General features: G+C 42.8%; 1 protein-coding gene across 7 annotated transcripts in view; it reads right to left on the bottom strand.

Moving 5' to 3' along the window:
• Nucleotides 1-9372: 9372 nt before the first annotated feature.
• Nucleotides 9373-27544, bottom strand: part of LOC108498600 (integrator complex subunit 6-like) — a 40734-nt gene continuing 22562 nt past the window's right edge. Inside the window, exons 7-19 of one of the 7 annotated variants that reach the window (XR_001875234.1) lie at nt 27024-27187; nt 25850-26002; nt 24134-24266; nt 18367-18461; nt 17522-17632; nt 15646-15861; nt 15041-15164; nt 14348-14490; nt 13765-13996; nt 12756-13148; nt 10840-10933; nt 10098-10399; nt 9385-9659 (exon numbers count right to left, since the gene is read on the bottom strand). Coding sequence is in view for 4 of the 7 variants with exons in the window: in XM_017817487.1 (XP_017672976.1) it covers nt 10300-10399; nt 10840-10933; nt 12756-13148; nt 13765-13996; nt 14348-14490; nt 15041-15164; nt 15646-15861; nt 17522-17632; nt 18367-18461; nt 24134-24266; nt 25850-26002; nt 27024-27187 (1958 nt within the window). In the remaining 3 variants the exon portion in view is untranslated. Of the gene's footprint in view, nt 10400-10839; nt 10934-12755; nt 13149-13764; nt 13997-14347; nt 14491-15040; nt 15165-15645; nt 15862-17521; nt 17633-18366; nt 18462-23859; nt 24267-25849; nt 26003-27023; nt 27188-27544 lie in introns of those variants that run through there. The other 6 variants (XR_001875233.1, XM_017817487.1, XM_017817506.1 and 3 more) reach the window with 6 other exon arrangements.

Genomic DNA, 27544 nt, shown 5'->3' with positions numbered 1-27544 from the left:
GATAGTTAAAATCCTGGACTTGAGCAAGATCACTTTTCACTCCTTGCTCTGCTTTTCTGTTGGCGGGGGGGGGAAGAGGAGGGAGGGGGTTGAAAAGTTGCCAAAGAACTAGAGGAGTTTGCTTAACCACAGCATCCACCAGGATTGCACCAGAGAGAGCAGCAGACTCACCCTTCATCTCCTTTCTACACTGCTGCAGCTCCACGTTCAGCACAGAATATGGGGATGTAAAACACCAACAATCAGTGTTTCAAGAAGGGGCACCTTAACCAGCTCCCAAAGCCATCTCACGCTTACCTTGCAGTGTGTGGTTCTTCACAGAAGAGCTTTTCTTCTTCAAAAGTAAAGCAAAAGTTCAGCCAAGAGCTTCTTGGATTAGACAGAAGAGTTTCAGCCTCACCCAGAGCACACTTACAGCCACCACGTGATGGCTTTGGCTACAGGCCATGATATTTCTACTACATTAAATACTAAAAAAAAATATGTGCTGGTAATTTCCATTCGTAGCTGAAGTAGCACGTTTAATCTGCATTAATTTTGCTGGATTTTTCTACTACTCCAGTGAGATCTCAGTGGGGCATTTTTGTTTGTTTAAAGCTGAGGAGGGAGGGAGTTGTTTAGGCCCTTGCAGACAAGAGGACAAGGCCCATGGTTTGTGTCGGAGAGGCCAGGCTGGAAGTGCAGCTGGCAGAAAGCTGTTTTCCTAGAGAGTCAGTGAGGGCTGAACTGCAGCACTGTGTGTGGAAATCACTCCTGGTCACACATCTGACAGCTGTGGAGGAGCTTCGTGCGGCCCCTCCACACGTCGGCAGAGATGGAGCACTGGAGCCATCGCTGCTCCCTGAGACCCAGCCCTGCCCCTGTGCCCTCTCCCCACTGCTGCCCAGAGCTAGGTCAAAGCTTTCCTCTGGAAAGCTAGTGGATAACACCTCATTCCCACTGCTCTGGAGCACGCACCCACCCTGGAGAAAGCAGGGAATGGTGATGACTTTCTGGTTTTGGCTTCCTTATCACTCGCTTCCCATGCTCCAGGTTCCCTCGCCCGTCACCACACTGCAGCAGAGCTGACGTTCAGTGTCTCTGACACCTTCAGTGAGCTCCCCCTTTCCCACCAAGGGTGGCACCATTTCTGCTCCCTTTTGGGGTCACCTGCACCAAAAGGCAGTCATTTTCCACCAGACCATCCAGGAAGGCTGAGCTTCATCCCGCAGCATCTGGGGCCACAGCGCTGCCCCTGAGCTCCCTGTGGGAAGTCACCCAGCAGGGCAGGGAAGCTGCAGCTCACTCTGCAGTTCCCTGCTGTCCCAGGCACTGCTGTGCAGAGCTGGCAGCCTGCCTGTGGAGGGGAAGGGCAAAGCAAGGCTATTTTGAATGTTAAACAAGCAGAAAAAACTTTGGTACCAGCTTTCCATGGCTGGCACTAACAGCAAAGGCAAAACACTCCTTGGATTTGGCCTTGAGGTTCACCTTGAAGCCATAATCACCAGGGCCAGAACCCTGGCGGAAATAAATCTGGTATTCCGGCAGGTAAAAGCCTTTTAATCAGCCCCAGGTTGGTCTCAGTGACACAATGTCATTTCAAAACACTTCAGACTGCAATGAAAGCTACATCCTTAAAATGGCAGCTAATTAATTTTCCTGTCCTGCTAACTTAATCCTTTTTCCAGCCAAGAAAGGGGAGTTCATGGAGCAGCGATGCAGCTGGAGCCTGGCAGCACAAGCAGGAACACGAGCCCCAGGGCTCCTTGGCAGGAGCCCAGGCTGTGCAGTGTCACGGCTTCCCAGGCCATTTTAATAGGAAGGGAGAGGGGGGGAAAAATAAATTAAAAGGTGACATTTTGATTATCAAACCAGTGGCTCGTCCTATGCCAATGGTCCTGGGGAACCCACAGGCCCCCACACAGACAGATGTGGCTCTTTATTCCCAGTTCATATCCCAGTGGAACCCTCGCTGCCAGGCAGAGCACCCAGCGCTGACAGTGCCCTCCCTGCCCAGACTGGTGCTGGCTGAACCAGTTTCCCTGGGATCTGCCAGAGGCATCTGGTGCTGCAGGGGCACTTCACTTTGGATTTAAGAAAAAAAAAAAAAGGCCAAAAAAAGGCCAAAAAAAAGAAAAAGCAGGGAAAGGGGAAATCTCCCCCTCCTCCCCCAAGGTATTTGTGCTGGGTATTTTAGAGCCATTCAGGGCCAGACATGGAAGGCCAGTGCTGACGTCCTCGGAGCCCCAGGCTACTCCATCATCCCCTGTCCCTGCCCCAGGAGGTCTCTGCTGCAGTGCAGGGTGCAGGAGGAACGTCCTGTGCACACGGTAATTTATTCCCCCATTCTGGACACAGAAGTGTACCGAAGACACTTGTATCCCAAAGGAGTCTCGGAGCAGCTAGTCTGTGAGATGCCCCAAAGAGAGGCTTCTCTTCCCCACATCCACACCAAGCTGTCATTCCCTGGACTACTTCCAGAGCCCCTGAGGCATCCACAGGCTTGGGCTGAGCCCCCAACCCCACAGTAAGACACCACCTCCCCAGCACAACACAAAGCACATGGAGGGGAGAGAGGGGGCCAAATAACGCCCCCTCCTTCCCCAAGGCCACCCCTCTGCTCTGATTTGCAGGCTCTGGTCACACACAGATCTCTGCTGAGGCACCCTGGAGAAAGCGGTGCCATTTCAATGTCAAAGTCACCACTATTACTCTGAAGCAGGAGCCATCTGCTCCTTCCACACCTGTGTGAATATGGCAGCTTCAGATCACAAAGGAAAAGCCACAGCAGAGTGAGGTCCACATTTACCTCCTGTGGAAGGGACACACATATCCTACAGGGTGCAACAGGACCGGTTAACAAACCCAGGTCTGCAAGTACGGCCACGCTGATGCCTTGGGTTGGCCAGGGAGGACAACCTTGGAAATAGGCTGAGATGTCTCCCAGCACAGCACGATGTGGGCGGTGGGCAGGGGAGGCCTGCAAGGTGCTCTCCCCTCTGCCTTTGCTTCTTGTGCTCAGGTAGCAACTGCAAAGCTTGAAAAGGCAGAAGTGAGGGCTCAACCCCAGCACGTTCTGGGGAGCCAAGCAATGGGACGCTCTGCAGAGATCAGCCAGCGTGCAAGTTAAAACAGGAGCACTAAGGGGTGAGTCACATCAGATCAGCTTCAGACAGAGCAGAGTCCACCAGCATCATGATACCCCTCGCAAGGCACTGCCACCACCCTCGTGCTGAGCACACAACCAGCCTCGTGCTGAGCACACAACCAGCCTCGTGCTGAGCACACAACCAGCCTCCCAGAGACATAACCTTGGTGCAAGTCTCCACCCTTCAGAGGAGCTCCCCACCCACGTGTCCATGCCCAAGGATGAACAGGGCAAGGCTTTCACGGGTGTTTTCAACCTCTTACTGGTTTCCCATGATGACAAGAGCTGTCCCTTCTCCTCTCCTTGCTTTCACAGCCCCCACTTGCCTCAGCAGAGTGGCCACTCTGAGTCCAGGGGTGCAAGGCAGACCCCGGGAAGGAGAGCCTGCTGTGCTCACATCTGCAGGAATGCAGGGTTTGGCCACCCAGAACCCCGACAAAAACCAGCTTTTGGCTGCCCCATGAGGTCAGAACCTCCTTGGGGTCCTGTTGTGTGAGAAAAGCCATCATTCACCCTATTATCCATTTCCCATCATAGCCTGGGCCGTGACTCACCAGCAACTGCCTTTCCTGCAGGGAATTCACAGCCCGTTCCCAGGAGTGGGTCTGACCCGGTTTCACCTAATGGAGCTGCAGGGGCTCGGCGGCAGCGGCTCAGTGAGATTCTTCCCTAATCCCTCACCAGCACCGAGCCCCAGCACGTCCTGCCCACATCCAGCCCCCAGCAAGCCAAACGCTGCCACTGCACACTGGCGTTCCTGTTCTCTGACAACACTCCCACGGGAGGATTTGCTGGATGTGATTCACCTAAAGCAGCTTCTTCCAGAGCTCCCCAGTCTCCTACCTGTCTCCCTTTTCCACTAACAATCATTCTGGAGAGTGGCTTCTAAGCTCTGTCTGTTCTCTGAGCGCAGAGGGAGGAGCCCTGAATCCAGGGATTCCAGTGCAATTTCAAAATACACTGGGAAAGGAAAGGCACTGGAGCAGCCTGGATCAGAAGCCAGAACTCTTTTTAAAGAGGCAGCACCACCACCAGTGCCCACAGGCTTGGGCAGCTTCTCTACATCACTCCTATCTCCCTCTTTCCAAGCTCCTGCTTTTTTCCAGCTTTACAAGCACACTTCCAGCAAAAGGCACCTCCTTCAGCCACCTCTGTGTGGAAGCCATAGGGAAGCCACAGGGAGCCTGTCCTGTCCCCATCCCATGCTGCTCCCATGCCAGACCCAGGCTGGCAGGTGGAAGAGCTCAGGGAGGAAGGAGCCAATTGACACACACAAGAGCCCAGCAGTTAGTGTGCTGGTTTGTGGTGGGATTGTCCACACCAGGGAAATAATTCAAGTTTACAAGACTAAATTAGGGCACAGGTTTTATAATAATCTTTGCTAGTGACACACTATATGACCTTGGGTAAGTCCCTCCATCCATCTTTAAAGACTCTCTCAGAGGAGAGCCACAGGACTTTAATTAGCAGCCCTAAAAGTGCTCGAGATAGTTTGTCTCTCTTCCAAAATAACCAACTGCATATGAATTGGAACAACCTTATTTTCAAATTCTGCAAGCAACCGGGATCCAGGCTGCTCTCAGATCAGTCACTTCAACAACATAATCAAAGTTAAATGTGCCAGCTGTGCATGAAGGGTTTTAATATGCTGCACAGACTGGAAAACAGCTCAAAGAACCAATGCTATTTTTCCATGGCTGGGATGTCACTGTTGAGCAGCTGCATTATAATCATCCGCAATCAGCAAAATGCCTTTTTTTTTAATCACTTTGCAATCTTGGGGAAGAGGGCTCATTTTTATTTCTGTCCTACTTAGGAGAGCACCCTCGAGCCCCCAGGCACCCACTGCCAAGAGATCAGGCAGCTACTACAGCAGTGTGTGCTGATCAGAGACCTCTGATGGAACCCCAAACACACTGACAGGCTCCTGCCCAGACAGTAACTGCTCACACTGACACCACCACCTCAAGAAACAGTAAGTGCATTTCCACAAATCCAGCAAAAATTCAGCTCCAGCTGCCTCTTGTCACACATTCAAGACCTGGGATGGTTCCAGAGCAGAGTCCCTGCCTGTGGAAAACCCAAGCACAGCCCAGCATCCTTCTTTACCTCTGCACAAGCACAAGAGGGGAAGTCTCCCAAACCCATCCTTTACAAAAGGCTGAACCTCTCTGATACATTCTACATATTAAACATTTACAAATAAAGTTTGCAGAAAATGACAGGAAACAGGCTGACCACATAAAAAAATGCTTTGCCCTTTTAACTACTGAAGTGCTTTATAACCCTCTCCTCCTGTTCACCATCCTGCAGGGCTGTATTTTTCAAACAGGCACACACCATGAGGATGATTCCTAAATAGCTCTGTCCCTCCTGCCAGGCTGCTCAGCAGTGGTGAGTGGAGCACTGGGATACAGCAAATTGCCAGAGTTGTCCAATGTTTTAAGGGACATTATGCAAGACTGTTTGCATTAGAGGAGTGACAGTGACTGACATGACAGCGAGCATATATAAATGCCAAGGATCCAGCTACTTCCACTGCAGTTGGAGCTGATCCAGGACTAGGAATTAGCTGTGAAATTCCCATTGCAGATGTGAAGATAAAACTTCCCCAAGCTCTCCAAAAAACCAGATCTCCAGTAAAACTCTGATCAGAGGTTTCCATTTCACTGCCTTTCCCAAGCCAAACTATTCTTTTGGAATTCACCATAAATTGTTTGAGAGTTTCAGCCCAAGCTCAAAATCTTAAATATGCAGTTGTTTTGAGAGCTTCCCAACTCCTGCTTTGGGGCAATACTGTTTTCCTTACATGGTACCAGAAGTCCCCGTTCCTGGCAAAGCCATCTGGCTTCCACTGCCTATGGAAATACCCTCCAGTGCTTTTACCACGAGGCTGTACAACAGTTTAACTCCTTCCTTGGCACATTCTTCTTCTGAACACTCAGGAATCAGCTGTTCAAAGTACCAGACTGGTGCTACCAGACCCGAGAAGCATCTCATTGAACCACCTTCACAGCGCACAAGCAATGGCTGCTTTTCCCACTGACTCTTCCCACAATTCCTGCCTGAACTCCCAGCTCAGGGTTCCCCTGTCACGCTGGTTTAGCCACTACCAAGAGACAGCAACAGCAACAAACACAACACAGAATGAGAGAAGAAAACCACCAATAGATAGAGCCAAGCCAGCGGTCTACTTTCACGGATGAAACAACACGCTGGGTTGCAGCTGAAATGGAATGGAGAAGTTCAGGAAAGTCCAGCATTTTTTGTTTAGTCTGCCCTCCTCGAAACGATCACAAGATTCAGATTTAGAATACAGCTTAACAATTCCTGCACGCCACAAGATTGCTGCTAAATCCCAAGGCATTATTCTTCTCCAGCTTCTTCTCTTTCCACTTAAGACAGACTTCAACTTGTTTTTGCAAACCTGAAAGCAGCAGCTCCTTTTAAATCCTCTGACTTAACATCCTTTCTTCAGATCTCTGCCAAACCTCCTTTCTGCCAGACTTGAAGTGTCTTTGGCCCTGTTTTCAGCTTAAATAGGTTGCACATTCTTCAAGACAAGCACACTTGAGTCCATTTGCTTAAGGTGTGATGCTGCCATGTTCCAAGTATGAAGCACTGTAGTTGAGCTTTGTAGTTATTTTTAACAGTTTGTTTCTGTTAGGCAATGCATTTCCTCTTGTATTTTTCCATCAGAAGTTCCTCAGTAGATTTTAAAGAACAGAACAAACTGAAACAAACTCAATACCCTACACTGCTGCCATTTCTGCCAGCCAGTTTAGAGGCAGAACCTGGAGAAAACTATTAGAAGAAAAAAAAGAACAAAAGTAGGGTTTGGGGGGTATTTTTAGTTTCCTACAAAGGGAGACATAAAATTGCTTGACCACAGCAAAGTCAAGCACAGCACAGTAACAGCCTCCACAGCTGTTATTTTGGAAGACAACAATCACTTTCTGATGCTGGTTAAACCTGGGCAAGAATACACTTGATAAATGCACTTAGCTTAGGAGAAAAACTCCTTGATGTTTATATAGGAAATAATAAAGATAACATGCAATGAGGCCTAGTTAAGAGAGGGTCAGAAAATGGAAGCAGCAGAATATATCCAGGTATCCAGACTCCAAAGCACCACACAGCCTTTCTACCCACAACAGGAAGGCAAGCACTAAATTTGTTAATCTTGATTGTTAAACAATGCTCCTTATAGGAGACACAGAGCTGTAATTTTTCCCCTAGTTCCCAACATTCCAGTTTAAATGTGGCACATTACTTCAACCTTAGGCAAGAGCTCAAAAACATTAAGTTCGAGGAGAGCACAAACAGCTTCCAATTCCTGTATGTATCATGGACCTGTCCTGTCTCCTGAGGAACACTCCTGCTGTGCAGGGGCTGTTGGACAGACTAGACAGGCCCCGTAAGGCAGCTGTGGCTGCTGGGTCATGGTCTGTACCAGGAAAGGCAAGGCCTGACACCAGCGTGACCCCTCCTGGCTGTCCCTGCAGTGCCAGCACAGCTTGGGGCTGTGTTTGTCCAAGGCATGTTCCACCCACATCCAGCACTTTGGTCTGTCTTACAGTGAATTTGCTCTGTTAAGATCCTCCTTAACCCGGCTCTGGAGCACTTTCTGCTTCCTAAGTGAACCATGTTCACCTTGAGCTCCATGTGGAATTCAGGACTGTGCTCCTGGATCAGTAACTGTTGCTTCTTTTTCTTCATCTCTGCACTGACGCAACCCCTGAGGATGGTACATCTTCCTTCCTCCTTATGAAAGACTCACGTCCAGTTCACTACGTAAACATATATATGGTTTCTTCTCTTTTAATATTCTGACCCAAATTCAATTTATTCAGATAAAATGACAGTGACGTAAAGAAAAATTCTCACTGTTTGTACTTGAATGGGATATTTTGTAGCTTCTGAGGCATAAGATTCCAAACATGTGAATGAAACGCACCAGCTTCCTGTAGCTGATTTGGCAGCCAACTGCATCACACCCGAAGAGCAGGTTTACATACTAACGAGGTCACTAGTTAAAAATTCAGCCCCTGCTCAGACACGCTATGATCAAGCGAGTGCCTCTGGAATCAGGAATGAAAATTAAACAGCCATTAACTATATGGAAGAAAGCTGTCTCCTCTTACCACCTACTATTTCAAAAATAGCATATTACATGCAACTTGATGCATGTAACCAGGGCATTTTATGATGAGGTATGCACGGTGTATCCGACCCTCTGCAAGTAAAATCCCTTTAGAGTCCAACATTAGGAATGGGAGATCCATCATGCAGACAAACAGCTTCCATGTAAAATTTTGAAGGAGTAAATCCCCCTTTGTGTCATTCCAAGGTATTTCTGTGGTTTTTTTTTTTAAAAAACGTTTAACTTGTACAGATGAATAAAAGTTACTTCTAAGAGAAGAATGAGGGCACATCGATAGTAATGCCTTCCCCTCTGTCACTTCATTCATATACACTGTGACAGATTTGCTGTCGCTGGATTTTATTTCCTTCTTGAATTTCATTTCCTTCTTGAATTTCACTGGTGTAATCCCAATGGTCAAACTGCATCTTCCAAGGAGTCAGTGCCACTGCTTCAGAGTGGATGGAAAAGATGCCTCACAGGCTGGCTAGTACTAAAAATACCAGCAGGAACAGAGAAGTACAAGCTCACCGCGAAAATCTGTTTCCCTGCCTGGCAAGTCAACCGGAATCCATGGAATATTTGCCATACGAGGTGAAGAGCACAAGTTAACACAAGCACAACTTCAGCCTGTCTTCTAAAGAAAGCTGTCAGAGGATCGGAGGATGTTACGCGCGAACAACCGAAACCACACACTTATCCAAAGAGCCACTTACTACTGGTATATTATTGGTACTGCTTTAAAGAAAATAATAATAATTACATGCAGGTGCTTCAGTCTTCTTTGTATGTTTTGTGATATATAAATCACCTTTGGAAAAAAACAGTAAGAGGAACGGAGGAGGGGATACCAGCTCAGGTAACTGAGGGTTTGGTAAACTGGAACTTAGTGCCCTTAAAACTGAATAAAAATGTGCACCCCACAGAGGCTGAGCTGAGTGACACCTGGGCAGGTACTCCAGGTACAACCACATTCAGCAACTATCACCACAGGCTTTGTATGAGGGTGTGCAAGACCAGGTTCAGCTGGTTTTACAAAAATATCATCAGTCTGTTGGTAACAGACAACTGCAGGAACTCAGTGCTGCCCACTACAGACTCCTCAGATTAGCACTTCTTAAAAATTAATAAAATGGTTTATTTTATATATACATATGTTCCAAAAAATTTATACAGTTAAAATATCAAATTAGTGATCTGGTAACAATACTGTTCAAAATAATCTCTTTTGTATGAACATTAAAATACACGTTTTTAAAAGCGTTTCCTTTTAGTGCTTCCAAAGCACAGCGTGTGCCAAGGCCACCTGAAGAATCTCCGTCCTCCTCACAGGATGAAAGAGAACTGAAGTCGGGGACCTGGGAAGCCTCAGGTGCACTTTCATAATGTCTGCAGACAAAACAGAAGAGAGTCTGAGGTAGATTGTTTAGTGACCATCGGGTGGTAACAGTCACAGGGCTGTCTTTAGCTTTCATTAACACAATAGCAGTTTCTTTACTCTCAATCTACACTGAATCTCAAGTTTAAAGGCATGGCTAGCAGTTCTTGGGAACAAGACCCTTGTCTCTGTGGTGGCAACATGCAATTTTTACCAGTGCAGGTGTTTCTGGGAGGGTTTTTTTGGGAACACACGGGCTCTCTCCACGATGCAGACAAGTGTGTGCATTTGACAGTGCCCCATTTTAGTGCAACCTGCTGCCTATAGCACGTAAATGTCTAATGACAGCGTTCAAATGAGTAAATTCTCATCACCTGCAGGAGGGGCAGCAATGGTTATTTTCTTCCGCCTGTTGAGCAAACAGCACCCTCCACAGGAGAAAGCCACACCTTTCATAGCAAATCCTTAAGGTTATAGCCCAGCTTCTGCCGAATCAGGTTCTTAAAGTTAAAGCTCCACTGCTTCTTCTCAGACTGTGACAGTAAAATCACTTGACTGCCAAGATGGTGAGGGCAGCAGCTACATCCTCTTCCACTCTTCTGTGGCACAGCAAACTCATTCCTGGTCCGCATTCGTCTGGCTGGTACATTATTATCTACTGTTGACATGATTAACTCTGTTGGGTGGGCTGGTGAAATCTAGTTCCTCTAGTATTCTCTCTAAGTGTTGTATTAAGACTCGTTTTTTAAACCTACAGAAGAGAGGGAGAGTCATTTAATTTTTTTCTGCCAAAAATACAGTTGAACAACTTAAAAGACTATTCAGCCATGACAAATCGTAATACCAGAGGCTCTCTGTTTCCAGTATGGAGGAGTTTTCTTTTATTTCTGGCATTAGAATGGCTAGAAAATTTAATTTAATTTAATACAGTCATCCTTCCCCAACCCACCCAAATTTTCGGCTGGTCTTCAGTATCAACCCCTCTCTGTAATTCACATTTAAATTTTAAGTAAAGACCATTTACACTCCACAAAAACATAACAGTATTTTGACCACTAAAACAACTATAATAATTGAAATATGTCAAAATAGAAAACAGAAAATAATAGTACTGGAAAAGTTTATGATTTACTACCATGACCTAAATTAATATTTAATTTATGACTCTGAGTCACTTATATCTATACAAACCTTGCTGCTTCCTTGATAGCAAATTCAATGAAATACTTCTGAATTTCCATAGGTCCTTGCACCTCCTCGAGAAGAGAGAATATTTTTTCATAATCTAAAAAGAGATAAAAATCCAAACCATGTATTAAAAATCAATCTTGCAAATGCGATTTCACTAAAGCTGAACAGCCAAAAGGAAACCCAAAGCCCAGTTTCACTTGTCTGTGTACGATAAAACACCTAAGGCAGAAAAACTCCCACATAAGCATTATGCACAGAACACAGGTGACAGAGTGATTTGAAGTGATACTGATGATCAGGTAATTCAAATGTGGCATCAAAGAATAAGGTTTTCTTCGAGAGCAGCAGCTAGGAACATTTATCCTCAGAAAATGGAGGCTAGGTAGAGAAGCCTCCCACCTCCATGACCACAGTGCCAGCATTAGCAGTTAATATGCACAGGGTCACCAAGCCCTGATTTGGCCCAGAGCCATTGTTTCTGCAAGCAAAGGTCAGGATTAGTTCTCTAGAAGGACAAATAATCAATCCTTACTGTGAGCACAACATCACTATCTCAGTGGTACAAGATAAATATGTCCATTGCAAAAGAATAAACTGGACACATTAAATTAAAAACAATTTAAATAATAGCATTGTTTCAACATTTCCACATCTGAATCCAGTATAAAGGCATTTATGGTGCTGTGACCAAGAGCCTGCTCAGAGCGATGCAGCAGGCACAGAGAGGATAAGTGGTCAGAACTGTGGACAGATGTACATAGTTAACCCACACCCACCACTGTTTAGCTTCTTTCTTTGATGACTGCCTGAACTCTGCAGCAAGGCAGGTGACTCACACTGAACACAGCACTGTTTTACTCTACACCACCATTTACCAGTCGTGAATTTGGCATAAAATTAGATGAGCCCGCTTTGCAAAACAGAAAGCAAAGACATCCCCAAGTAGGAAGTTTTAAAACTGCTTAAATTACAGATGCAGCATAAAAAAGGCTTCACCTCTCAACAGCCTCAGTGTGCCACAAGCAACACAGGATGAGAAAAGCAGAAGAGTTAAGAACACTCCATTATACTAATTACTGGCACTTGAGAATGTATTAGAAAAATATCCAGCAGTTTAGTTTGTAGAAATTAGTCACTCAGACACAGACCACATTAGGGACAGCTGCCATTTAATAAAAATTGGAAAATAAGTTACTGTGGCAAATCCTACAGCACAGACATTAACTTTCACGTTAGTGTTTTGGTTTTGATCCTGTATAAAAGTACAGCCAAAACATGTAATAAAAGCTGAGGTGGCAAGATACTTTTTTCCACAATATTTTAGATTTTGGGGGGTTACTCAACCTTACAGGAAAACAGAAAAAAGTAATTTTTAGTCTTTGTAAGTCTTAAAGAGTTTGCAATGGTGTTCCATCACTAATTACAGTCTCACAAAATAAAAAAAAACTTCACTTTGCTATTAGCTGTTAATATTCCTTTTCAAACACACTCCAAGATGCATCCTTACAAGAGATATGCCTTTGCTCTGCAAAGGAAGTTTTGATGGACACAGAGCAACAAGTACACTACAGATACAGAAGGAGCAGCAAAGTCTAAGGCAGTCTTTAGATCACTGATAACAAATACAAAACATCTAAAGGTGCTTTCACAGGGCACCTCTTATACCAGTTAAGGTGTCTTTGAGGGCAACCAGGGTGGCTTGGCACTCAGCCTCTCAAGCACAAATCTAAACTTCAACTCACCTGCCCAACACGTCTTCCTTTTCTTTGCCCCTCCATTGCTCACATGAGAGCAATCAGAAGTTACTCAAAATCCAGAGCTAAGTGTATTCTGAAAATAGTTCCTTACTTCAAGGAATAACTCTTCTAACACCATATATAATATACTGATAAAATAAATAAACCCAAACAACTTACTTCTTCCAGGTTTGCGAACCTCTTTCATCACTTTGATTTTGATGTCAGCATTGCTTCCCTCCAGCATGGTGGGTGTTATTTTAAAGGAATTTGGCACAGATTCAGACGTAGATTCCACGGCCCGTTTTTGGTCATCTCCACTCACGCTGTAATTTAGAGGCCCTCGAACAAGTGCATTGGTACCAGGTTTATGATCCAACCCATCTTCACTCAAACAATTGAATTCAACAGGTAGAGAGTCTAAGTCATTGGGTAGCATTTCATCCTCTCCCACAGCAGCTGGAACAGCAGGAGCCATTTGCACAGATAAGCCATCAATTTGTTTTTCCAGTGACTGACAATTTTCTGCTTTCTTCTCTCCATTGCCATCTTGGACAACACTGTTATTGGTATCTACAAATGAAGAACACATATCTTACTACTGGTATAAGTGAAGTATCAAAAAACCCAAAAAGAAATAGTTCGGTATTGTTTTTGTTTGAAGTGATGTGCAGCCATCTGGCAGTGCTGGACAGTGTTCCAGCACTGTTATTCAACTTTGGATGTGATCAAGGGAATACATCCCTTTGGGCTACTACCATCTCGTATCACTATCACCAAGTCACCATTTTCTGTATTCCTATTTCAGTGTTATGACTCCTAAGTAAACCAATATTTTTCTTCAGTCCCTCAAGTCCAGCTAACCAAGTTTTCTTCTGACTTCATTTGCTGCAGCAGGTGGGTATGAAAATTAGTATTTTTGGGAAATGAACAGAACCACATTTTAACTTTCCTTCTCCACAGAACACACAAACAAGAACTAAAAGCTGAGCTGAGACACTTTCTACCTCCAGATTGTTTTTTTTTTATTTCAGATTTCATTAGCTCTAGCAGCAGCCTGTTTATCTGGGCCAACAAAAGAAACTCATTCCTACCTAACACTGAAGGACAGGCACATGCTGAAGGATCCTTTTCCCTTCCTCTCCAGATATTCCCACCAAACAAGCTGCTGCACTACAGCCTAATATACCTTTATTTCCTGGCACACCTTTGAGGTTTAGGTACGAGGGGGATCCAGGAGCAGCTGGTGGCCCCTTCCCACCCACATGGTTGGTGACCACGGGCGGTGACTGTGGCCGTCTCAGCAGTGGGGACATGCTCCTCCTCCTCTTCAGTGATGCTGGAGTGTTGGGCTCTCCAGGACGCTTGATCTTGTTCTGAGGCCCAGCAACAAATTCATCGGCTTCGTCAATCATCATACCCTGAAAAAAAAAATAATAATTTAAATAGCAGTACAGGATAGGATCTGTTTCATTAATTCACTGATGAACTGAGTCCCCCTGTGCTCAAATTCAAATGGCTTTCAAAAGACCTGACAGCTCTCAGAACAGAGATACCCAATGTAACCAGAGACAACCCAGGGCCACTCTGTAAACCAGCACGATTCAGGACATGCTTCTCTAGGACCATGTGGAAGACATCCCTCCTTCCCACACGACAAAAGGCTGAACAGGTCAGCAATATATGGTTGCTGTGGGGGAGAAATTCTACCCACAAATTATTTCAAGCCATGTCAAATATAAAGACACAGCAGAGAGCACGGCCCCTCCTACCTTCTTATCCTGTTTGAATGGATTGCCAAAGGTGTGAAGTCTTTTTGGTTGATCAGGGTCAATTTCCCGAAGAGGTGAAGGCATCATTTTCAGGTATTCCTGGTAGTTTCCCATCTGAGCAACAGGAACACTATGAAGGCAGTCTGCAACAGAACAAGAGCTCTTCATTTAGTCTACCTTAAAAATAAGGCAATACAAACTTCACACCCTTCACTTGCAAGTGTTAGCATTTAAGAACTAGAAATGACTATTTGTTTTCGCTACAGAGGAAGAGCTAAAGACTACAACTGTGGAAATAAGGCTGGCAAGAGCTGAGCTTAATTGGTAGAAGAAGAAAGGAAAAATAAGTAGGTTTGATCTCTATGCTGACAACTGCATCTTTAGACCATCAGCAAAGTGAGATCCTCCCTGCTTTAAGCCCCTATCACTACACAGAACATGAACCTTGGTAACTGGGAAAGCTCTCCCATCAAACTTATTTTTAAAATTCAGAGCAAGCATGACATCTTGCATGACAGAAGGCAAAAATGTCCTTCCTTCCCCTTCAGAGCCAGGCGAAGGAGACTGACTCAGCAAGAGATGCAATGGCCACCTCTGTTCCCACACCAAAGATAAAAAACATTATTCAAGGAAATAAAAAAAAAAAAAGCTGTACTCTCTCCAACCTATTAATGAAGAACTGTAACTCCTTACCTTCATCCTGCCCCAAGATAAGCCTGTGTGTTTTCAGAAGATTGGTTCTCATTCTGGTTAGCTGGTCCAGAAGACTGCGACGAGGAATATCATATGCATTTCTGAAGGCCTGTGGCTTCAAATCCTAGTTTTATAACAAAACAAGTAACTTTCAGTTAATTCATTAGTTCTCATGCATGGAGAAATTCCATTATGAACTGTAATAATGTTAACTATTAAAAAATACCCTTAAGTAACTTCAGAGCTTCATAACTGGATACAGCAAGCTCAATGGTTGTCTTTTCAACAAGACCTTATTCAGCATTAGTTTGAAATTTCAGCTCCATTAAGACTAAGCACGTTAATTCCTGGATGAACAACACTAGCTGTCTTTTGCAAATACTGGCACTTAGAACACAGTAATCTTTGGTTACTATCATGGGATTTTCAAACAGTGTCACAAAATCAAGTGCAAAAATTGCATTTACTCATCTCCCTATTTATGTCTACGCTGCACTTTTCACAGTTCAGTAAAGTACTTCCTTCTACACCAAGTCCATAGAAGTTACCCATTTAAAACAGATAAGATTAACTGCTTAGTCATGCAAGATTACTGTGCTGTTTACCTTGTTTAAAAGTCCTATGTGGAAGCCAGCAAATTCTTTAACATTCATTTCCGCCAGTCTCAGTGGAGATTCCCCAGTGATCCCTTGCAGCAGTTGCTTAAAGTCCCTACTGTGTACCAAGGAGAGGCCACTGGAGTGATTTTTCACTTTTATTCCAATTTCTTGTGGAACTTTCTTACCCACTGAACCTATTATCCGTTCCGATTCTACTTTTGTCTAAAATGGAATCACACCATGAGTTAAAGAATCAGCAGGCATTGCACATTTCAGTATGAAACACACAGTACATTAGCAGAATAAAACTACAAATTTAGTTCCCAACTACCTACCCAGGGATATACTGGATTACATAGATTAGATCTCAAGCATAAAGAAATCCTAACGTGCTAGCATTTGGAAAAATATTTAGCCAGTGTATCTAAATTTATATGCCAGTAGGAGGCCTGTGAAAATCCCTGCTTTTGCTGCAAGACTGTGACTCTTTTGTGTCTGTGAAGAATCATCTTTAAAGGGAAAGAAAAAACATAATGGAATGTAGGATGCCTTAACTTACAGTAAAGTTGCATCTAAAACAACAGTATTGTTCAGGTACAGTAACAAAATTTCAGTTTATTTTTTAAACAGCCTGTGCACTAAGGGTTGCCCTGTATGTTTGCAACAACATAAGGGAGAAAAGTTGTAAAAGTATTTTGCTTTATGAGTAAGCTTCTAAAAACATATCACTTCTCCAATGGGCACAGATTTCTTATTATAGCTACAGAGAATTTTACTGTATTAAGCTCTAACTGTATTCAAAGTAAGACTATTTTTTTCACCCACTTGCAATACCTCCAGAAAAAAACCCCAACCAACCAAAACCCCCAAACCCACGGTGATTGCAACCCACTTCCCCCAGATCTCCTCCTCTGCACCGTTTGCTTCATTATCTGTGGGAAACTCTGAATTTAAGGACAGCAGGAGCACAGCAGAAGTCTGGAATTGCCTGTCCCTATACAGGAGCTTATAATGCATTCAACACATTCAAACTGTTCCATGTGCTGAGAATGCCTGTGAAAGCCACAGCAGCCATCTCGAGTCATTCCAACTCCACAGTACAGATAAATAATATGAATTTGCATATCATTAAGTTACCAAAATACCACAGGAAGTTTTATTAAGTCTAGTAGATGCTCAGTCATTCAGAGGCTTTGGGATATATTTTGTGCATTCTTTAAGGCGGAGGATTTTTTCTTTGTAATTTTAAAGGCTGCACTTGCTCCTCACTGACTTCTAGACATTAAAATACTGTTTTAAGAGCCCCTCATGTTAAGGAAGAAGGGCTTCCAGGCAGTTACACCTGGAATGGCAGTCTCGACAAAGATAAAAAGACTATTTCCCACCAGGTCACACTTTAAACATAGAATGGATTTGACCTGATGGAAACAGGAAGGTCAGATAGAAAGCCTGAACTATGATTTTATTCTCCATGGACAAGAAGGCACAATTTTTTTGGAAAATGCACACTGCCAAGGAACACATGGAAATAAACACGAGGCTGAGAGCAAGCCTCTGACTTCAGCTGTGAAGAACAACAGCAAGAGCAGCCACAAATCCAATTAGTGATTTTCTATGAAGTTTAAAGTCTAGTAGATACTCGAAGTATAGCTGAGTAGGTCCTCATTGCACTCCCCTCCACTGCTTACAGAAGGCACAATCACTGGCTACAGAACCACACTGGATTCATCCATATTTTCAGTGGAAATGCTCACCAATCTTCAATTATAATATATGCTGCACACCCATATGAACTCCCACAGGGATTAGCTGCTTTATAATCAGATTACCACAAACTAAATAATCAACGCACTTCTAATTGCAAAGGTTTTATCAATACTACCTGTTGGCTGAGTTTTTTAAGGTAAGAGATAACACTGTAACTAAGTCCACAATCTAAATTATCTGATATCAGATTTGGAGCTCCCATCATCCTTAGGGCTTTCTTTAATGGCTATAAGGAAAACAAAATACACAATAGTAAGAGAATAAGTATTTAAAAAAGAAATTTATAAGCTCAATTATAGGAAGCTAAGGCACACAGATTAGTGCTCTAGCTTTTCCACTTTTGGCCACTAAAATTCAAGTCTATTCAGATAACATGTGACATGAGTTTGGTGTCTAACTAGCTCACAGTGGACGTTATGCCACATCACCAAGACACCACACACCGTGGTGCCGCTGGCAATTTCCACTCAAAGGCTCAGGTCCAGAATAGCCGGGATGATGCAAGTCCATATTGAGGTGCATTGTCCAAGCTACACGTAAAAGGTGACACAGTGCCTCCCCCCACCCCTTATTTGGCCCAGCTTCCCAAGTTCTAGCAGTTCACCCACATTAATAAACAAACTAATCTGCATTTTCCTCATCAAGTTACAAAAATAATGCCAAATTTGGGTTCCCTCAACAATCTAAAGTACTTTTGATAAGAGCTCATTTAATATTTAATGAAGAGGAAACACATTTAATATCTTAACATAATTACTATTACTCAGTATTTCTACAAATTTATTTATTTCTTAAAAATGTTTGACCTAATCTACATACCTCTGCAAAGCAAAATGTTTACTACCTAAAAATGTCATCATAATTACGTAAAAAAAATTTACTAGGAAGAGGTATGATGCACAGGACTCTGGTCACACCAGCCATTATACCCGGGAGGATGAAATGAGAAGAGGAACATACCAGTAAGTAGTAAGGAGGCATTGTTTTTAAGTAGTTGTCAAAAGCCTGTCGCCACTTCAGATTTGGCTTAAGTTTGTGAACCTTAAACAAGTCATCTGCAACAAGGAAAACAACAAAAGAAGGTGTCATTTATACAGCCCCAAACCATAAGCTTTCTCCAAAATTGCACGTGCCACATTTCCCCCCCTTTCTTCTCTCTCCACCCATCTCCCAATGGGGCTTTCCCACAAAAACTGCTCTTAACCATAGGTGTGAAGGATTGGGAATCCCCACTCTAGCTGCAGTAGGCAGTCCAAAGCAAGTCCCCATTATAAGCAAACTTACAAGGTACATCAGACTTAAACACTGCACACAACCACCAGCACGGAAGGTGCAACAGATCCACCTGTTAAGATTTTCACCTTCCCTGCCTCTCTCTTGCATCAAAGGAGTCCCTGTATCTGATTAAACCAAACAACATTAATTTGGTTTAATTTTCACTGTCAGACCAGCTTTCTTCTGTTCAACCTGTATGATGAATTTTGGTCTCCGGTAAAGATATTGTTTGGCATCAAAGGCAAAGGGGAAAACAAAATATCAAATCAGGGAATCCCTCTGGCCAGCTTTGCTGGACTCTGCTGCCAACAGCAGCAGCTGTGCCCTGGCAGAGAAGGGGTCTCCTCCAGCCACACCACCTGCCTCATGCCAGGGCAGCAAAGTCTCCCACAGTATAGACAAGAGACAGTAATTACCTACAGAAACTGCTGCCCTTTACAAAAGGGGCAACCAGACACTTATTTCCTCTGGATACTGTTTTAGAAACACTGTGCTCACACCAGAGATGTGCATATTGCCATTGAGGAATCACTGACCACCTATTTGCTGTGCACACTGTGTGTACACTGTACTGCAACAGTGATCTCTAAAAATCAAAACCAAACACAGTATCTTGCAATTTATCATTTGAAATTATGAATTGAAATAAAGGGGTTTTTTAGTAGGGTAGTATGCTGGAAAACTGGGGCTAATGGAAGGATATGCAGGACTGGAGAAAAGGATGTCCAAAAATAACTGGGGAGAGCTGCAGGAGACAGAGATGCACAGAAGAGTGCACAAAAGACAGATGCAGCAAGGGAATTGTTTTCTCCAGAGTGAGCTTTCAGGAAGATACATTTGTAGAAGAAAATTTAACTGGCATAGTATTCTGCACAAATCAAACAGATAGTACAGCACTATTTCCCAAGTTCTCACAGTCAAACCATACTGCATTACAGGTATTTTCCAATCTAAATGAATTCTGAATCACATACAAAACCCACACTACAGATCCTACTTGTACTTCCCTGACCTGAAGGAAGTGGGGTGGAGTTTGAGAGGACAACTCAGAATTCCATTTAAGATCTCAATATACCACAAGCTTAGCACTATTACCCAAAAGAACCTGTGATGGTATCATGACATATGGCAAATATAAAAAAACATCCATTCTTATCTTACAGGCCTATTACCGTTTCGCAGCAAAATGCAAATTAAACTACATCCCCTCCAAAAATTCAAAATGAAAGAAAAATTAAAATGTAAAATGATCAGTATTACAGTAGGTCCTAACATTTTACAGTCTGTGAGTTGATTGTGAGTACAGCTTGAACCTTAACCCCTTTATCAGCACTTTATTACTGTCTCACTTCCTGCTCTGTGAGGTTGTACCAGTAACTGCACAGGCACCACCCTCATGCTCAGCTGTACTCCCAGACATCAAACATCAAACCTCCCCAATCTCTGCTACCCAAGGAGGAAGTTCTCCAATCTATGTAGAGCTCCAGTAAAGATTTGTCTATTTAAAATCAGTCTCCCCACAGCAGGAACTCCTACCCTGGGAAGGGTGACAGTCACGGTGGTAAACACAGCCACAAGTTTCGTTTATATAAATAAGCAAACTAACAGTAACCAAGTTAACTATGTCGTTTGCAGAAAAAAAGTATAAAGTATTGGAAAAAATCCTTACATAACTTTGTTTTATTCCAACCTAATAATTTTCAGATACTACTTTCTGTATAGTCCACTTAAAATGCAGAATTTTTTACTTCTGAACTCAGAGGGAGCTAAAAGCAATGGATAATCAGGAACACGGTATTAAAAACCACTAGGGAAGGGCCACAAGCTGCAACAACTCAAGAGATCAGGTAAAATCAGGTAAAATCACACACCAGTAAACTGAAAACTATGTTGCAAAGTCTTTATCCACTTCAGATTAACATACGAAACAATGGAATGGTGACAAACAGGACAGCAATACAGACCTTTAACACCCAGCACTACAGAAGGGGACTGGATGCACCTTTAAGATCAGTGAACAGTTAAAAAAAAATAGCATGAGAGGGAGAAGAGTCAGCAGGTAATTTCAGTAGTTCAGCTGGAGCCTAAATTATAAGAACAGTTCATGCATCATATAACTCAAAGTAAAACTTGACCCTTTTTTTTTTTAAATTACCACTCATATTGAATTCCACCTGAACAAGTACACCACCATACCCTGTTGACTCCTGCAATTCTCCTAATTATGCACTAATAGATACACTCCACTGCTCTAAGAAGTAGAGACTCAGGATTTTACATTCACAGAAAGCAGGATCCTTCCCTGCAAACCACCTAGCCAAAAATAAGGCACTGCAATGGAAAACAAGAAAGGTATTGTGGCACTCTTTCTCCACTGATACAAAATGTTCAGCTCTCCCTCCCAGCACCACAGCATGCTGTGTTCATGCTGGTGAGAAACACAGCCCTTCGCTTCCAAAATATAAAATCATTACTCGGAGGTTTTCTCACAGAGCCTGTAAAAACATCAAAGGAAACTGTCCACGTTGCAGCCCTTCACAGGCAGACATTTTTTAAAAGCTCATCCTCCTGCATATTTAGACCCACAGAGAAAGGGTATTAACCATCTTCTGATGCTATTTCATAATGGCTGTTCACGGCTGCTTCCGCTGGCACTCCCAAAGAACAGTCACTCCTATTGCCCAGCAGTGCCTGCCCTCCCACCAATGCAGCTAAAAGCAGCCAAGGAAACATCTTAGGCAAGGCAGAAGCATTTAGAAATACACCTCATCTTTGCTTAGCTCTCCCTCAAGCCCCTCCTTCAACTTTCTACTTTATGAACTTGGCTGTACAATTAAGCAGAACAAAACCTGAAGTACAACAGCTTTGTTCGTATCAATCACAGGCAACAATCCTCCAAGAGGAGTTTCTATAATCTGTGGGCCAAGCACTCAGCATCAAAGCACATCAGCATCTCTCTGTGAAAAGTTCTGCCTTCAGCAGCTGCCTTACCCTGCACAAAGAACTGCACCCCACCTCCTCAGGCCTGGGAGCAAACTCCCACCAAGCTACTCGTGACTCCTCTCCAGCCTTAGGACAGCACAAGGGAGCTGCTCAGCTGCAATAGCACATCCCACATGGTCTGTCACTGCTGGGAATGGACCAGAGAGCAGCGTTTCTGTGAGACAACTCATTACATGAAGGCTTGAGTCAGGTTAACATGGCTGTGTGGCTTCACTTTTTTATCAAGTCCTATTAACTGGATCCTTTCCTTACAAAGCCTCAGATTCTAAAAGCAGACCCTGTAAGTTACAAGCCAGGAGAGGCGACAGCATTCCCAAATCCATTCTTGCAGAAACCAAGACATAAAACCAGCAAAGCTTGCTTCAGTTTGCTCAAGTATCACCTGCAAGCTTCCTCATCCCCACCTACCTTACCTGTCTTTTAGGGCCTTCTCTTATGTTATTTTTCCTAAAACAGAACTAAAACTTTCCCTGCTCAAGAATGTAGGAGGAAAAACACAAGGAAAAAAATTCTTAAGCATCTTACTATCTATCTCTGTTTATAAGATTGAACACACATAAGTCACTTGACAGTACAAATATTCAGTTGTAAAATGGTTCTGTCTTTGACAGAGTCAGAGAAGGAGCAGAGAGATATTATCCACAGCACTACCCCAAACTAAGTCCCAGTTCTCCAACACAACATTCTACCAGCAGGGCAGGAGCCACTAGGAACACACTGATGTGTCAGTATGGGTGGTAGTGGCTGAATGGAACAGACTTCTGGTCTTGGGAGTTCTCATGTCCTTTTTAATCTGGGTGAGTGTAATGAAAAATTGGTTTTACACACTCAAATCAGTCCTCTGCTGAACCATCAGTATCCAGTATTGGTATGTATTGAGACAGACACGGGGGGAGTGTGCCTGAAACAACAGGAACAATCCCTACTTATCTAAAGAGACAAACCCAAGTCAGTATTATTAAAAACACCTACATTTACCCATTACGCTCTTATCATCTCAAGTCATTTTCTGTACTGCTAAGTAGAAAAGGCCCAGATCTGCTTTCATGTTGTAAGTATATTCCACAGAACTTAATTCCACCATGCCTTAGAGACCAAGGATAAACAAAGTCCTAGAAGGAGATCTGAAGGTAACATTGTGTATGTGTTTGTGTTAACAATGTGGAATGCACAGGGTTTGTGCTCTGAAGAAAACATCCGCTTTACAACTCCGGCAATGCAGAAGCTCTGCATTTTCCTTTTAAACAGCCTTCAGAAATTTAAGATGTGGGATTACCAGGTGAGTAAACGGTAGGATAGCTCTACACACACTGAAAAGTGTTTTTCTCCAAAGAGTGGGAAGAGCTTTACACCCCTGCAAAAAAGGCAGGGGGAAGACAAGAGCTGGCAGGGAAGACACAGCAGAACTGCAAATGTCAACATCAAAATGAGCAGAGAAATTAATTTAGGATCAGTGATGGCTTTTCAGCTAGGGGATCTGCTGCAGTATTTCAGGAGCCACAAACTTGCAGAAACTCCATTTTAATCTAGAAGTATCCTTGCACACTGTGACAATTATCAGGCTACACAGATAACTATAAAAGACACATTATCAGCAAGCACAAATTTCTTCTTTTTTGGTTATGACCAGGACTATGAAAAAACATTCCTGAATTGTGTTCTGGGGTGTTTTTTCCTAGAAATGAATGGAAAAATCTTGAGTAAGACAGTAAGACTCAATGTTAATTCTCTTGATCACTGTCATTCTGCATCACTAAATACCTGCACAAAAATTAGAACAAAAAAGCCTTAAGAGCATCTGCAACTAAAAGGGCTGGTGGCACCTGGAAACTCCTCTTTGCCACTACTTTTATGCCACATCCCTAACAGCCACAATTACTGTGGCAGTTACTCACGCAGCACCTTTTCATACCGTCTTCCCTCAGAAAGTGATTTCAGTGTGAGAGTGAAAAAAAAAAACAAACTCGTCCTTAGGGCAGGGAAGAAATGCAGACTGTTTCACTGCTCAGTTCCTTCTTAGTGCTCTAAACTGCATCAGGGAATTCCCTCTTCCCAACACCCGTGCCAAACACTGCATCTGATCTTCCAGTAAAAAATAAGCTGCTACAAGAGCAACTGTAAAACCTGGATACACCACACCCTAAATGAGGGAAAAGAATGGAGGTTGAAGCTTACTCCAGGTTAAGGAAGAGGCTACGTGTCTAGGAGGTGAACAGCATCAAACATGCACTGGAAGCAGGTAGCTCTCCTCCTCTGCTGGAGAGAAAAAAAGGGAGAGGGGGTATGAAAATCCTCTCCTCCCAAAGTACGTTAAAAGAGTTTGCAACATTCTCTACTCTCTGATCTCCATTATTTTATAACGTCTCAAACTAAGGCAGACCAACCATTATTGTTTTGCTTTTACTCTGAAGCAGCTGCATTGGCAGTCCGAGGCAAATTTGTTACCTACCCAACAATGGAAGTAACACAGGGTAGTTGTAAGGCATCACAAAGAGGTTTACACAGGTTAAAGTAGTGCTTGCTTTTAAATACCCAAACGGGTGGCCAAGTTCGCTGTATTTTCCACTGCTACTCACAAATACCTGACAAGGAATAAGAGATCACAGTATTAGAAGAACATGAAGAATATTAAGCATGGAGCATTTAAAAATTCAAACCAATCCAAATCCAAGTGTATTAAGACAGTAAATTACCAAGAACAGCCAAGTCCTGAGGTTGCACACATCAGGGTGACAGTGCACTTATATTCCCCAGGCACAAAGGTGAGGCATGCAAGGTTCAGTGTACCCCCAGTCAGTGTGGAAATGCTCTTCACAGAGTCACCTTTAGTGCTTTAGTAAAACAACTGTGAAATGATACCCTGAAGAGTTTTTGATGTTGTTTATAATAGGTTAGGGGACATTTGTTGAAGGTATGTTAAAAGAACAAGCTACTTGGAATTAGTCTTCTGACTCACAAAATAGCATAACTAAAATTAACAACATTGATAAAAGGAATTTAAGCATAGAAATTAAGCAAAACAAGCAAACATTCGAGAAATGTCTTGATTATGCCCAGTGCCAACAATCTTAAGATTGACTTCATTTTTTCAAGTGCACACATATGAGGGTATTAACCCTGAAAAGCAATGTATGTAAACAACTCTTTCAACGGGATAAAGATGGTACATATTCTTAACTGAGACAGGCAAAATAACCCACATCTAATGCAAAAATAGCTTTCCTAGAAAAAAACAAACCTTGCAGTACATAGCAAGTATTTTCCCTGTTTTTTCAGGGCATAAGGAACTGGGTTTGTTATATGGTTTCTATGACAATGAGCCTATTTCTCTAATCTGTAGGGGTCTGATGTGTAGCTTGGAGAAGAAAAGCAGTTTTTGAAAACCAGGAGAGTAATTTTAGAAACTCAGGCAAATAAGGTACCTAGGAAGGTTTAAAGGACATTTTTTAAATTAGTTTATTAAAAGTAAATTGAATTTTTCTTCTGAATACGCGTGTTATATTTTCAGTTAAACTGTAGTATTTATTAGGGAAACAAAAACAGAGACATCTTCAAACCCATCTTTCCAGCTAAAATATCATACTAAAACTTCTGATGTACACATTAAGCTATTATTTACAAGAACATCACTGAGAAGGGAGTTACAAGCCTTATTTTACAGAGCATGCAGAAACTTATAAAAAACTACAAAAGGAGCACGTAACAAAGGATTTTAGCAACAGAACTTCGACCTCTCCAAGGCCAAACCAGTCAACAGGATCAACAGCTACCATTCAATTCCCATCAGCAGCTTCAACTATCTAGTGAAAATTATTTGCAGCTGTTGATGAGGTAACATGATGGAAACCAGTGCTTGGTTTTCCCTGTAAGCAAATGAAAGCCTACAGAGAATTCCAATTTAGCAAAAAATGGAACCTGAGGGACACATTTGTTAGCAAAATGAGATGGACCTAGAAAGTGAATTAAATGAGATTACAAAGCCTGTGGAGGGAACACTCATTCTGACTCCTGATAATTCTCTTAGAAAGGAGGTAAGTGAAACCTTGACATGTTTCTTCTCATGAGCTGCAGAGTCTGCAAGGAGACCCCAATTCTCCAGGCTTACAACGACCAAAGTACCTCAGATCACCCATTACATTTCTAGAATCAAATAAAGGGCAAGTACCTGCCAGCAGGTATGGGGAGACTTTCGTTCCAAGATGTACTGTGTGAGGGGAGAAGGCTCAAGCTCATACTTGTCAAAAGGAAGTTTGTCTATTACCATGGGCTCACAATCCACACAGGAGAACCTCACCACGGGGTGAGCTGTGCGTGGAGGCTGAAAAGAAGGGAGAGAAGCGTATCAACTATCACTTTACCATCCTGTATGGCTAAAACTCTCAACTTCCCACAATTTTCTTTAAAAGAGAATCGAACACAAGCTCCCACAATAGAATAACTAAATATTTCTCTAATTGAAAAAAAAAGCTCACACACTGATACAAACATTCTTCCCACTAAAAGAAAAACGTGGTTAATATTCCACTATTTACCTCGATATTTAAAAGCCTTCATGTCAATCAAGCTATAATAACATACACAGGTTTAAAGAAAACTGCAACTCTGCTTCCCAGTTTGATGTTCATAGAATTACAGATGTGAAACTGCACTCAATTCACAAGGGATATCTCAAGATATTCCCTATAAATCTGATTTTTTTTTTCCTCTTGATTCAGGAGGCAAGAGGAGGGGGAATGGACACAGAGTACCTTGAGCACTTACAAAGTGCAGGAACAGAACATGCCTAACAAAAGAGAGATGCTTAGAAAGGCTAGCAAGGCATGCCAATTGTATGATCATTTCATTAAGAAAAGGAGAAATGAATACTGTTTTCTCCTCATTTTCTGAAGGGAATAGCTCTTCTGTTTCAGTTTTAATTCTTCCTACTAGTGAAAGAAGAGTCCATACATGAAGTAATACGAAGCAGAGAAAACATGGTTGATCTTATTTCAAAAGCAAATACTCCTTTTTCCACATAAGTGAATGTTATAAAGCTTTGATTAAAATTTAATAGGCTCACTATGATTTGTGATACATGAATTAATTTACAGTTAAATTTTATAACCTTTAAAAACCATTCACCAAATTAACTAATCACATACATTCCAGATGCAGGAAGCATCACAGGTTACAGTATCCTCATCAGATTACACCATTTTGTGCTAAAACCAGTTTTAACCTTTTAAAGCAAAGTCACACCATATGAGTAAACAGAGAAAGTAAAAACTACTGCAGTATCCATTTTCAGCCTGTTCAATTACTAGTGCAGAGTCCTTTTTTTCAGTTCTTGTTTTACTTACCAGTGTTGGTGAATTCTGATCAGGCCAAAAAGATTCTGGGATTGGCCAATGCCCCACAGGAACCCCCGTTTTAGGGTTAGGCCGCACATAAATGAGTTTATGACAACTATGCCACGGCTGAGAAGCAAATGAATTGATGGGCCTGGATGAATCAACAAGTCCATCTAAAATTTAAAGAAAGCAAAATAACAAACAAAAGGAAAATGAAAAGCTACATGCATGCATTTGTCTGCTAACACAACTTCCATATTAGCAGCCAATAAGGTGTTTCATTACTCTTTCAAAGACATACAGATCTTTATATCAGAGGCTAAAATAACCTACACATCCAGGGGTATGACAGAATCATCTGAGAAACAATGGTAACATTTGCCCAGATCTACCCTTCTGCTCCGAAGGCCCAGCCATCAGACAGTGAGTGCAGCAAGACACACTCACACATTAAGGAAAATGCATTTGCTTAAGCCCAGTGTCTGACACAGATCTGACAGGCAGCAGCAAGTTACTGCTTTTAGTTCTGC

The sequence above is a fragment of the Lepidothrix coronata genome, unplaced genomic scaffold, assembly GCF_001604755.1.
Source record: "Lepidothrix coronata isolate B3197 unplaced genomic scaffold, Lepidothrix_coronata-1.0 Scaffold2, whole genome shotgun sequence".
Lineage (NCBI taxonomy): Eukaryota > Metazoa > Chordata > Aves > Passeriformes > Pipridae > Lepidothrix > Lepidothrix coronata.
Note: the sequence above shows the minus strand (reverse complement) of the source record. Positions and strands in the feature narration are given on the sequence as shown.